Source organism: Leptodactylus fuscus, chromosome 7 (assembly GCF_031893055.1).
Source record: "Leptodactylus fuscus isolate aLepFus1 chromosome 7, aLepFus1.hap2, whole genome shotgun sequence".
Taxonomy (NCBI): Eukaryota; Metazoa; Chordata; class Amphibia; order Anura; family Leptodactylidae; genus Leptodactylus; species Leptodactylus fuscus.
Window position 1 is genome coordinate 91085455 of NC_134271.1, and position 12268 is coordinate 91097722.

Consider the following 12268-nt stretch of genomic DNA (forward strand, 5'->3'; position numbering starts at 1 on the left):
GAATAGGAAGTGTCTGGCAGCCCTGCTGTAACGCCGGCGTGTACGGCTGTGATACATGCCGGCGTTCCGTAGTGTGAATGCCCCCTTACGGTGCCTTTTATGTATGTATGGAAGCGGCACGCAGACTTTGCCACTGCTTCCATCCATATATAAGGCGCACCGGACTATAAGCCACACTTACGATTTCTGAGGAAATTGTAGGTTTTTATGTGCGCCTTATAGTCCGGAAAATACGGTAATTGCTGAGGACCCCTCTGAACACAAGCACTAGGGTCCCAAGACCGTCACCCTCACGACATAACCACAGGGAAAGGAGTTTCAATATAACAGTCTTGTATTAAGTCACTCATTTCAATGTCTATCTGACATTGCAGCTCTTTGTGATTTCTGTTGGTCCCACAGACACTGAATTTTTCCCTTTGTGGGCAACTTTTGCATGAATGGTGAAGGTGCTCAGATCATTTGTGTGGAGGGAGAAGCACTGCATATTGCACAATAATTTATTTGCTACTTGTATGGGCAACTACTGCATGTCCATTTTCCTGTGTAGCTTATAGATCTGCTGAGCAGTTACAAGTCTGTTGCAGGCTACGTATGGAGTCTAACAACATCTCTGGGTAGGGACAGAAACCTACAAGTAATGACACTGCCCTGTTGTCTGTTTCTACAATATAATATGTGGCCTTAACTCCCAGACTTACTTTTGTTTCTCTGCCTTGAACTGTTGAGTGCAGTCATCAAAGAGTTTTTGGTTCATCTCCATAAACAACTTCAGAGCATTATATATCAAGCCATGAATAGTCCTGGATTCAAGGTAAAGTAAAATGAAAAATAACTTAATAAGTAACTGAAGTTTATAGTCCCTTAACGCTACTACTGTGATAAGAAATGTCCATTCATGACAGCAGTCTAGTCCTTTTTCTTGAATGAAGCCATTTTGCAGTCACCTGCGGTTATGCTGTACTATCAGACTGGAATATGCTTTTAATATCAGTTTACAATTGGGGGAGCCCTCTGAACATAATACACATGGCTAAAAGAAAAAGAAACTACTACATGTTCATCATGCTCATCTCTCTCCAGTTTCTAAAACATGGAGCTCATTATCTTACTCATTCCTTGCACTAAAACTATTACTTATGGTTAAAGACTCCACAATTCTTCACTTCACAAATCCACCCTTTGCTCAACCATGACAATTAAAAATGTGCTAGTTCATATCCTCATCATCTCCCACCTAGAATACTGAGACATCCTTCTTTCTGGCCTTCCATTTAACACTCTTCATCCATTTAATCCACCATCAGCTTGTTTGCCTGACTAATGCATATTCTCCCTCACTCTCCACTCCTCACCCTGGAACATACATCTCTGCCCTAATCCTCCCAGTACCTCCCCATGCTAATCTCAGATCCTCATGAGACCTCCTGCAACTGCATCTCACACAATCGTCTCTAGGATTCTTCCATACATTTTCCCCATACTATGGAACACGCTACCCCCACACATCAGAATGTTACTACTTCAAAAGTAACCTAAAAAACCCATTGCTTCTGAAAAGCTTATTACCTACAATAACCCTATTGTCACTGCACTACCATATGAGCAATTTCCACATTCACTATTCCTTACTGATTCTAAACCCTTGTGGGCAACTCTTCTGTTGTACAAATCTGTCACTCAAGTTTATTGTACTGGCTTTTGTATTATGTGTATTAACCCTTTGTGTAAGTACAGCACCCTGCGTTAAATGGAGCATTAAGCTAATAATAAAAAGAATAATCATCTAGTTTATACAGAAGCTGCGTGAGCATCTACCTCCTGTTCATATGTATACACAGCTGAAGCGGACACATGACGTCCACTGTTTATGTTGTGATACTACCAGTTGCAGCACATTACATAGTTCTGCTAGATGGGGAACTGTGCTGAGAGAGAAGAAAAAGATTTCTTACTTGTTCCAATGTGTCTTGGAGTTTCGGTACAATGATGGGAACATAATTGGAAGGATTTTAGCTGCATTATCACTGATGAGGCTCATGATGTACTCATTATTCCAATAGTACAAAGCTCTCTCTGCCACCTGAAATACAGTGTCATTTGGAGGTTTAATGGTCATTGTAAAAACACAGGGGAGAGGGCACAGGGGATTTCATTCGTAAAGAGACCGCATACCTGGAAATGTGGGCTTGACACACACTTGGCCAGCTGTCTGAAGAGTGGTTCCATGACCTTCACAAACTCGGAAGGCTCTATGACATCTAAAATTTCCTCTAGTTCATTTAAAAACATAACTTCCTTTGGACTGTGGGTCTTCGGCCAATATTTCAGCAGTGCCATTACCACCTGAGAACAGCATAACATCTCTAAAGTTACTTCCCAGAAGTAAACAATTTTACTTTGATGACACCATGTTGAGTAAAGAAAACTAGAAAACACTGGGTCTAAATTGTCATCTCTCTAAATATCTTTTTAGCCATCTTTCTCAAGCACAGAGCACAAAAGAAGAGGTAGAGAGGTGAGAAATGAGAGGTAGAGGTGCACAAATTATTATTTTGCCCTGGTTTCTTTTCAGTACTATGAGAATACTATTTTTATTATTTGTCTGAAATAATAAATTAAAACTTACCGGTTCAGTAAGTGTACTGTCCTTCTCCAAAAATTGAACTACACAATACGCCAGCTAAAATAAAAAAATGATATTAATAAGTAGATAAAAACAACAAATAGAAGCAACAATAATAGACCAAGTGCACAAAAATAACTCAGTACTATTTTTTGATAACTATTCTGGAATCCCGACCATGTATATCGGAGAAAAATTCTCCACAAAGTGTTTTAAAATAATCTAAGAGAAGATAAAATAATCCTTTAATAGTACCACCATGGGGAAATTCAGTGTGTTACAGCAGCATAGATAATACAGTATAATAATAATACAAAAGCTCCACGGCAGAAGCATTACAGTGACAGTAAGTACAGATAAAAAGATAAAGGTAGAAAAAAAAATAGTAGGAGGGATATTACAACTTAAGGATCTTTCAGTTCTCTGTATGGAGTGATCTACGTTTAGCCCGACGTTGGTTGTACAACCTAACCGCAGTGGGGAGGAAAGACCTCCGATAACGCTCCTTCTCACACTTGGGGTGAAGCAGTCGGTCACTGACAGCACTGCTCAGTGCTATCACGGTCTCATGCATGAGATGGAAGTTATTCTCCAGCATGGAGCTCACCACGGACAGTATCCTTTTGTCACCCACCAGGACAAAGCTGGCCCTTCTAAGCTTGTCGAGTCTATTCCTAATCCCTGGTTGATATGCTACTTACCCAGCAGGCCACTCCAAAGAAGATGGTTGATGCCACTATAGAATTGAATAAGGCCCTAAGAAGTGTCCCGTTGTCCCCAAAGGCCCTCAGCCTCCTGAGCAGGTAGAGCCTGCTGTGACTCTTTCTGTACAGTGCATCCAGGTGATCTGCCCAAGTGCAGCTTATTATTGAGGAGCACATCCAGGTACTTCTAGCTGGTGACTATCTCAATGCCCGTCCCCTGGTTTTAGAGCATATCTCCGCTTGCACCACCTTTCTTGGTCTTCCCAGCATTAATCCTGACGAGGTACCGCTGGCAACAATCCACAAAATCCCAGTTCAGTTCTCTATACTCCCCTGTCATCTCTGTTTGTGATGAGGCCTACTATTGCAACGTTTTAACCCCAGTTTTAACCCCATCACCGCTTCACAATTTTTTAACACTTGACAATCAACACTGTAAAACTAAAATGACAAAATAGAAAAAAACAAAAAAAAACAAAACAAAATCGTAATTTCTCTTATCCATATATGTCTTGAAATTCATTTGGCACGTTGTGAAAGTGCCACCCAACAATGATGTGTGCCTTGATGCAATTTTGAGTCAAAAAGTAATGCTTAGCACAGGGAAAAGGGGGGCGGGAGGGGGACATGTATGTGGCTAAAACATGAGACAAGCATCGCTGGAGATGCACAAACCCTACCAATGGTACAAGATGTGCATGAGTCATGCATGCCACCTAGGTCTACCTTCATTTTATGTATTCACCAGGACTCAAAACAGACCAATAATCTCCATCATCCACATATCAGTACCTGCACCAAGGAATCAATAAATATCCTTATTAAGGGCAGTGCAAGGAGAGAGAGGATGAGTAGCTGATGCTCATCCTCTCTCTTATTAGGACAAGCCCTCCCCCACCACATTCGGCAAAAAGCCTTTCTGATTTATGTAGAGGGCGATTAAATGAAAAGTTCTGGTCACTCTGGGGTCACTACAGACTGTACAGAAGTTGTATACTCTCTCTCACCTGTGGATGGTAGACGCTGAGTGACTTCACTTTGTGTAGCGGTAATAATACCTTCAGTAAGAATATCTTGTGCTCTTCTTTTAATGGTAAAGCAAATCCATTAATTATACTGTAAAAGATAATTAATTATATTTCAATACATACAACTCAAGAGCAGCATAATATAAGACCACATGACCTCTCAACCATGAGAACAAAACTGCATAAATGCAAGGATTACTCCAAAAACATTCTAATGGTTTACTGGCTTTCCATAAAATTATCACTTGTGTTTGACACACTTGACAGGGACTTGAGGAAATTTTTATAAACTGTATTGAATATAGTAGCACTATATAAGCAACAGAAAAAAGGGTCTAAAGGGTCCATAAATTAAATTAATTTTCTGATACACTACTTCTTCCCCAGAAGGCAACCAGGGGCGCCATTTGACTGGAGAGGATGGCAAATCAAACATTTCAATGTTATGGGATGCAGTCTGTTACACTACATCCCATTAAAACAGATATTTGTCGCATAAGTAAACAGCCATGAGATTTACCAACCTTCCAAGGATTTCCAATAGCTCTGCAATGCCATTGTGATGTTCTGTTTCATAAATAAACCTAATATTGAGGGGAAAAAAAGCATAAATTAGACCCAAATACACTGAAGACAAGGCTACTCAAAACACAACAAAACTGTTTTGTGTTGTGTATACATCACAGAACCAAATACAAAAACTTTAGAGTGCAGCTGCAATTGGACCCATTGGCAAAGTCTTCACCCATCATTCTTAAAGGGAGTCCATCACTGGTTATATCGATTTTGAAATAAGCATATCTTTACATAGACTTTAGAATGGCCATTCCAGGCATATCTTCATTCATTGATTAGCCTGGTTTTCTTGATATGCTAATTACTCTTCATGGAGCACCGGAAGCCTTCTAACTGTTCCCCGAGCACCATTGTTTCATCAGCCTTCCCTGATTCTCAATGCCCCCTTCTTTATGCATGATCCCTTCTCCTACAGTTCTTCACTGCTTTCTTCAGAGCAGCTAGGCAAGTACAGCCCCATTAAAATCTCACTCGTGCACTGTATGTGACTAGCTGCTCTGGAAGCAGTGAAGAACTGTAGGAGAAGGGACCATCTGTAAAGGAGGCGGTGAGAACTGGAGAAGCATTCATTAGTAAACAGAGGTCACTATATGCTTAATCTTGATATGCCATAAATGCTTCAAACCTGGCCTATTATGTGGATTAACCATAAATGATCATGGTGGGAACATCCCTTTAAAAGAGAGACTCCAATTGTTTAAAAAGGGAAGGATATGTGAATCGCTACATGTGTTAACCATAAACGTGTGTACATGTGATAAACCCAGCATGCACACAAGCACAATACAGTAGGCAGCAGAACCTTTTATGAGAGGTCACCAGTTATGTCCACCCATCAACGGCCATTACAAAATGTCATCGGAGTGCTTTTACGTGTGCAGATACCGGACTATATTCTGACAATTCAGACCAATCTCAAATTAAACTGGTACTGGTAATTGGTGTAAATTGAATGGAATAATCTGCCTGAAAAACTAATCTGATAAGCATAGAAATTTGTCAGCCTATCACAATGATTGCAGCGTTTCCAAAGCACAGGAAAGATTATCTGACAGACAACTCCATTATAGGGAAAAGGATAGTTTTATTTCAGAAACAGATGAGCATACCACCCATCCTAACAAACATACGTGTGTGTAAATGGCTGAGGCACACCATTTTCAGTAAGGCAACATGCAACAGATGTGTACATGTAAGAGTACATGAGAAATAAACACATGGATAGGATTAATGACCTCGGGCTGGAAAACAGACAAGAATCAGACCTGTCCTGAGTATTGCCCTGAGGCTCACACCCCCTAAAAGGACCTGTGATAATACACAAATGTCTGCATGGGGCCATAAGAAAATAAAGGAACCATGTGTGAGCCATTAAAAATAATGCTAACACATTGACAAAGTACACATTTGGGTGCTTAGAACCTAAGATAGGTTTCTGGCCAATGTGTAAACCCAGTCTTAACTTAGGAAGATTACTGATCAGAACAAAAACAAAATCTTATAACTAGTTGATCGGTGCGTGTTAAAAGACCTTTTTACAGTGGGAAATTGTCAGGAATTAATAAGTGCACAAGCGACAGTCCATAACTTATGACAGAGCATGTGGCCATTCATTTTTATTGCTGTTGGCAGCACAATGACATTTACTCATTTGAGGGTGATCATAGGGCATTTTAAATGGGGCAATAATTGGGAAAAATTACCGTACTTACTATGATGTGTCAGTTGATAATCAGCCTGTGTAATAGGCCCTATAGACTACAACCAGCTTTCCCCATAGTGCTTAGCTATTTTGGACAATAAATGAGGCATATGCTTGACCCCTGTTACATTCAAATTACTCTTTGCAGCAACTGTGAAGTAGGGGTATCTGGTACCTCTTTACATTACAGGTCTAAGCAGTATGAAGCCCACTACTCCAACGTCTATCATCTGTAAAATATTGTGACAGCCCCTCACAACAAACTCATTGAATAGACTAATACCATGGAGCAAGTTTCCTGTTTGCTCCTTTACACTGAAGACTTGTGTGCAGTGTTACAATATCACAAATCTGCCAAAATGAATAAAAGCTGCTCCAGGGAAACGACAAAGCACAAGATGGACATTATTACAATGAAAAGGTCAGCCATTCTACAGCGTGAAACACAACATACTTAATAAAAAAAATTTTTTTTTTGAGAAGCTGCAGGCAGTGCAGAACATTTCATACAAAATGGTCACAGATCTATAGGACTGAAACCATAAATTAATGACATCACAAATCACAAAGCAGCGGCTCCCATGCAAGTGGAAAAAAAGAGCAATAAAATGTATTATTTTACTTTCAGCACGCAGAGAGGCAAACAATACGTATGACCGCATCCCTCAATTAAGTGCTTGAAAAGGGTTTGAAACAAAAAGGCTTCAGCGCCAAGAACATTCTGTACAAGTAGGCTACGCAAAGGTGAAATGGAGAAATATCTACTAGATCAGTGCTCCCCACTGTGCCTGTCAGGGTATGCAGAGAGCTGGAGCAGCTGAGGGGCCTAGGTTTGGAAGTGACAATACTGTACATATTTAGCAATTAGTGTGTGTCAGTATCTGGGAAAGTTGGGTTGCACACCTGCCCTATCATTCAAATTCTTCCCATTGAGGTATGACCAAGCTTTCTAAACTTCCGAAGTTCAAAGCTATAATTCTGCATAAACTAGGTACATCTGTCTAGTCCTGAATGATGGAGTTAAAGTAAAACGCCATGCCATGCTTGAGCCACTATGACTGACCAAGGAAATATATAATATTCTAAAAAGGTGCAAAAAGCAAAACCTCCAAGCATGTTGATATTGTTTTGTGGCTTAGCACACTATTTAAGCTCCTCTAGAATGAAGAGAACCCAACACCTACCTATAAAATATATTATTGATTTGTTTCCTGATGTAAGCCCGGAGGCCTAAAAACTTCCCATAGATACGGTGAAGAGTTGTCTTTAGGAAATCCCTCTCTCTGGGGTCTTCACTGTCAAAGAGCTCCAATAACTAGGAAACAAATTAAAGAAACAGAAAAATGAAACAAAAAATAAAAACCTAATAACGTTTCAGTCTCTACATGGCTTAAAAAAAATATTCTTACCTGAAGAACAAACTTCTGATCAATGTACTTCTTTGCTACATTGGGTTGAAAATCAGGAGATTCCAGGAATCTCAAGAAAAATTCATACACAAGCTGAAAGAAAAAGACAGTTTTTCAGTAAGTGACACAAATCCTCCGCCATCAAGAGAAAGTATAGTCCTTACAGGCACTGGTGGCAAATTACTAGGATATGCTACCAATACCTTATCAGAGGGACTGCCAATAACTAGAGCAGAACTGAAACAGGAATGTCATCTGTAGCCAACAGGATACATATACTTGTGTGGTCAGAAAACTACAGTACATCTTCTAGCTGCAGTGCCATATTGTATTCTAATATTCAGGAAAAAAGGTCGCTCAAACAGGACCTTTCATGAGATCGGGCACATGCAGTTTTATATACTGCTGGAAAGCTGACAGTGCGCTGAATTCAGCACACTATCGGCTTTCCCGATCCATGCCCGGTGTAAAGCGCTATCGGTCCCGGTACCATAGCGCTTTAGTGTCAGAAGGGCGTTTCTGACAGTTAGCCAGGGACGTCCTTCTGCCCAGCAGCGCCTATCGCGCTGTACTGTGGAGCGGGGAGGAACGCCCCCTCCCTCTGCTCACACAGCTCGTCCATAGACGAGTATTATCAGGAAAGGGAGGGGGAGTTCCTCCCCGCTCCACAGTACAGCGCGATAGGCGCTGCTGGGCAGAAGGACGTCCCTGGCTAAGTGTCAGAAACGCCCTTCTGACTGTAAAGTGCTATGGTACCGGGACCGATAGCGCTTTACACCGGGCACAGATCGGGAAAGCCGATAGTGCGCTGAATTCAGCGCACTGTCAGCTTTCCAGCAGTATATAAAACTGCATGTGCCCGATCTCATGAAAGGTCCTCTTTAAAGCGACTGTGTATATCTGGTATATATGGTTATCTGCATAAGATAATGGGACTGCCATCTTTCATGATCAGGGGTCACTGTTCAGTGAAGAGGACTATACAAGCTGTATCCATCTATTGTGAATAGTGGTCCCCATGTTATCAGATACCTTGTAATTCTGCATGTGCAGATGAGGCGACTGCTGCAAGAAACTGCCGGATATTTTTATTAATTACTAAACATAGATATGAAATAAAAACGGTCACCAGGGTGAAACATATTAAAATAGCAACACACATAGATAGGTCAGGCTTACGTGAATGTAACGCCACCCCCGTCCCCCCAACCTGGAGGTCAGCTCAGTTACTCCAAATGGTTATTCACCATGCTGCCTTAATAGGATAGCACAACCTTGAGAACACAGGACCAGGCAAGATTTCAGTATACAGTGTTGGCCAAAAGTATTGGCACCCCTGCAATTCTGTCAGATAATACTCGTTTTCTTCCAGAAAATGATTGCAAGCACAAACTCTTTGGTATTAATATATTTATTTTGCTTGCAATGAAAAAACACAAAAGAGAATGGGGGGGGGGGGGGGGAGTCAAATCATTGATCATTTTACACAAAACTCCAAAAATGGGCCAGACAAAAGTATTGGCACCCTCAGCCTAATACTTGGTAGCTCAACCTTTAGACAACATAACTGGGAACAACCGCTTCCGGTAACCATCAATGAGTTTCTTACAATGCTCTGCTGGAATTTTAGACCATTCTTCTTTGGCATACTGCTCCAGGTCCCTGAGATGTGAAGGGGGCCTTCTCCAAACTGCCATCAAGAGATCTCTCCACAGGTGTTCTATGGGATTCAGGTCTGGACTCATTGCTGCCACTTTAGAAGTCTCCAGTGCTTTCTCTCAAACCATTTTCTAGTGCTGACCTGAAGTGTGTTTTGGGTCATTGTCCTGCTGGAAGACCCATGACCTCTGAGGGAGACCCAGCTTTCTCACACTGGGCCCTACATTATGCTGCAAAATTTGTTGGTAGTCTTCAGACTTCATAATGCCATGCACACGGTCAAGCAGTCCAGTGCCAGAGCCAGCAAAGCAACCCCAAAACATCAGGGAACCTCCGCCATGTTTGACTGAAGGGACTGTGTTCTTTTCTTTGAAGGCCTCTTTTTTTCCCTGTAAACTCTATGTTGAAGCCTTTTCCTACTTTTGTCTCATCTGACCAGAGAACATTCTTCCAAAACGTTTTTGGCTTTCTCAGGTAAGTTTTGGCAAACTCCAGCCTGGCTTTTTTATGTCTCTGGGTAAGAAGTGGGTCTTCCTGGGTACCCTACCATACAGCCCCTTTTCATTCAGACGCCGACGGATAGTACGGGTTGACACTGTTGTACCCTCGGACTGCAGGGCAGCTTCAACTTCTTTGGATGTTAGTCGAGGTTCTTTATCCACCATCTGCACAATCTTGCGTTGAAATCTCTCGTCAATTTATATTTTCCGTCCACATCTAGGGAGGTTAGCTGCAGTGCCATGGGCTTTAAACTTCTTGATGACACCGTGCACGGTAGACACAGGAACATTCAGGTCTTTGGAGATGGACTTGTAGCCTTGAGATTGCTCATGCTTCCTCACAATTTTGCTTCTCAAGTCCTCGGACATTTCTTTGGTCTTCTTTCTTTTCTCCATGCTCAATGTGGTACACACAAGGACACAGGACAGAGGTTGAGTCAACTTTAATCCATTTCAACTGACTGCAAGTATGATTTAGTTATAGCCACCACCTGTTAGGTACCTCAGGTAAGTAACAGGTGCTGTTAATTACACAAATTAGAGAAGCATCACATGATTTTTCAAACAGTGCCAATACTTTTGTCCACCTCCTTTTTTATGTTTGGTGTTGAATTAAATCCAACTTGGCTTTTTGACAATTCTTTTTGTGGTTTTCCATTGAAGACAAATTAAATGAAGATAATAATACCAAAGAATTTGTGATTGCAATCATTTTCTGGAAGAAAATGAGTATTATCTGACAGAATTGCAGAATTGCCAATACTTTTGGACAACATTGTCCCTTTCACTCTAAGAAGAGAGTGAGAAGGAGGGGGTATGAAGGGCAGTGTGGGGTGTAGCAGTTTGGAGCAACAGAGCCGCCTTCATTGCTCAAGACTGCTAATTTGCATATTGTGAAACAAATATCTTAGCAACGGAGGTACAAATTTTCATGCAGAAAATGATGGAGCCTAGCCCATTTGTGTTACTGGATTGATATTCTTCACCCTGGTGACAGACTGCCAAGTACAAGAAAAGCAAAAAAATAAATATATTGAACATGACATTTTTACATTAAGTAATTTTCCAATTACACTTTACCTTAAAAAAGAAGCTATTTGGATTTGAACAAATTTCATTAACTGCAATTAACACACAAGCGATTGTTCTATGTGTTTGTGAAAGTGATTCAGTCAGAGAGAGAGAATGGTGGCCAATACCTGCAAGTGAGGCCATGCAGCCTCCAGTGTTGGCTCATCTTCCTCTGGGTCAAATTCTGCTCCCGTTGGATTTGAGGACGGAGGTAATGTCCGAAACATGTTCACAGCAAACTTGAAAGAAATATAGAGAAGATATTGTAAGTGTAAAGAGGGAAAATATTTAAGGCCTCGTGTCTTTCGCCATAGCTCATGTTTGCAGCAAGGATTTTGTGACATTTGAGAAATCTCTTAACAGCAATTGTTTTTTGTAAAACAGAGTGGATCTAGATCTGACTGTCTCTAACAGAGAGTTGATACTGTGCACAAAGTAACCAGTGTAATACATTTCCGTACAATAACACTGTATACTGTCACTGCCTAATCTGTGAACTCACCATGTGAACGACCTCAGGGTAGATGGGTTCTGTGATAACATTGCGGTTGTGGGTTATATACTCCACCATCTCGCTCAGCGCTGCCCTCTTTACTTCCTTCCATTTCAGGTCGCTCAGTGGGTCTGAAACAAAGTCGAAAAGGACGCAACACTGGCGCAGCTTCTGAACAAACAGCTTCTCTTGCTCAGCTGGGGGCACATCTGAAAAAGGAGAAATAAATAGTCACAATGGCAAGAATGCTGCCCAATGAATGTTTCTTCAGGACAATAAATACATATTTCATTCATCAGCAGGCTGTCTGCTTAGACTCCTGGAAATACCATTGTGGTATATACAACAGAAAGATAATGCTTTATTTAGACACATAGAGACCAACTATAAGAGGAGGAAGAGCCTAGGAAGTACTTAAACTGCCACAGCCATGGAGACAAACTAGTCACACAGTCACCCAGGCTTCAGTAACTGGCCTCTGCCCACTCTTGGTGCCTCCC

The 12268-nt window shown here is 41.3% G+C and overlaps 1 protein-coding gene across 2 annotated transcripts in view; it reads right to left on the reverse strand.

The window, feature by feature from the left end:
• The window catches only part of PPP2R5C (protein phosphatase 2 regulatory subunit B'gamma), an 85481-nt gene that overhangs the window by 12967 nt on the left and 60246 nt on the right, over positions 1–12268 (reverse strand). For both annotated transcript variants that reach the window (XM_075282533.1, XM_075282534.1), the window contains 10 exons: positions 11778–11977; positions 11404–11514; positions 8046–8138; positions 7821–7951; positions 4883–4942; positions 4338–4446; positions 2630–2683; positions 2176–2346; positions 1956–2083; positions 702–803 (listed from right to left, as the gene is read on the reverse strand). In XM_075282533.1, coding sequence (XP_075138634.1) covers positions 702–803; positions 1956–2083; positions 2176–2346; positions 2630–2683; positions 4338–4446; positions 4883–4942; positions 7821–7951; positions 8046–8138; positions 11404–11514; positions 11778–11977 — 1159 coding nt within the window. The remainder of the gene's footprint in view (positions 1–701; positions 804–1955; positions 2084–2175; positions 2347–2629; positions 2684–4337; positions 4447–4882; positions 4943–7820; positions 7952–8045; positions 8139–11403; positions 11515–11777; positions 11978–12268) is intronic.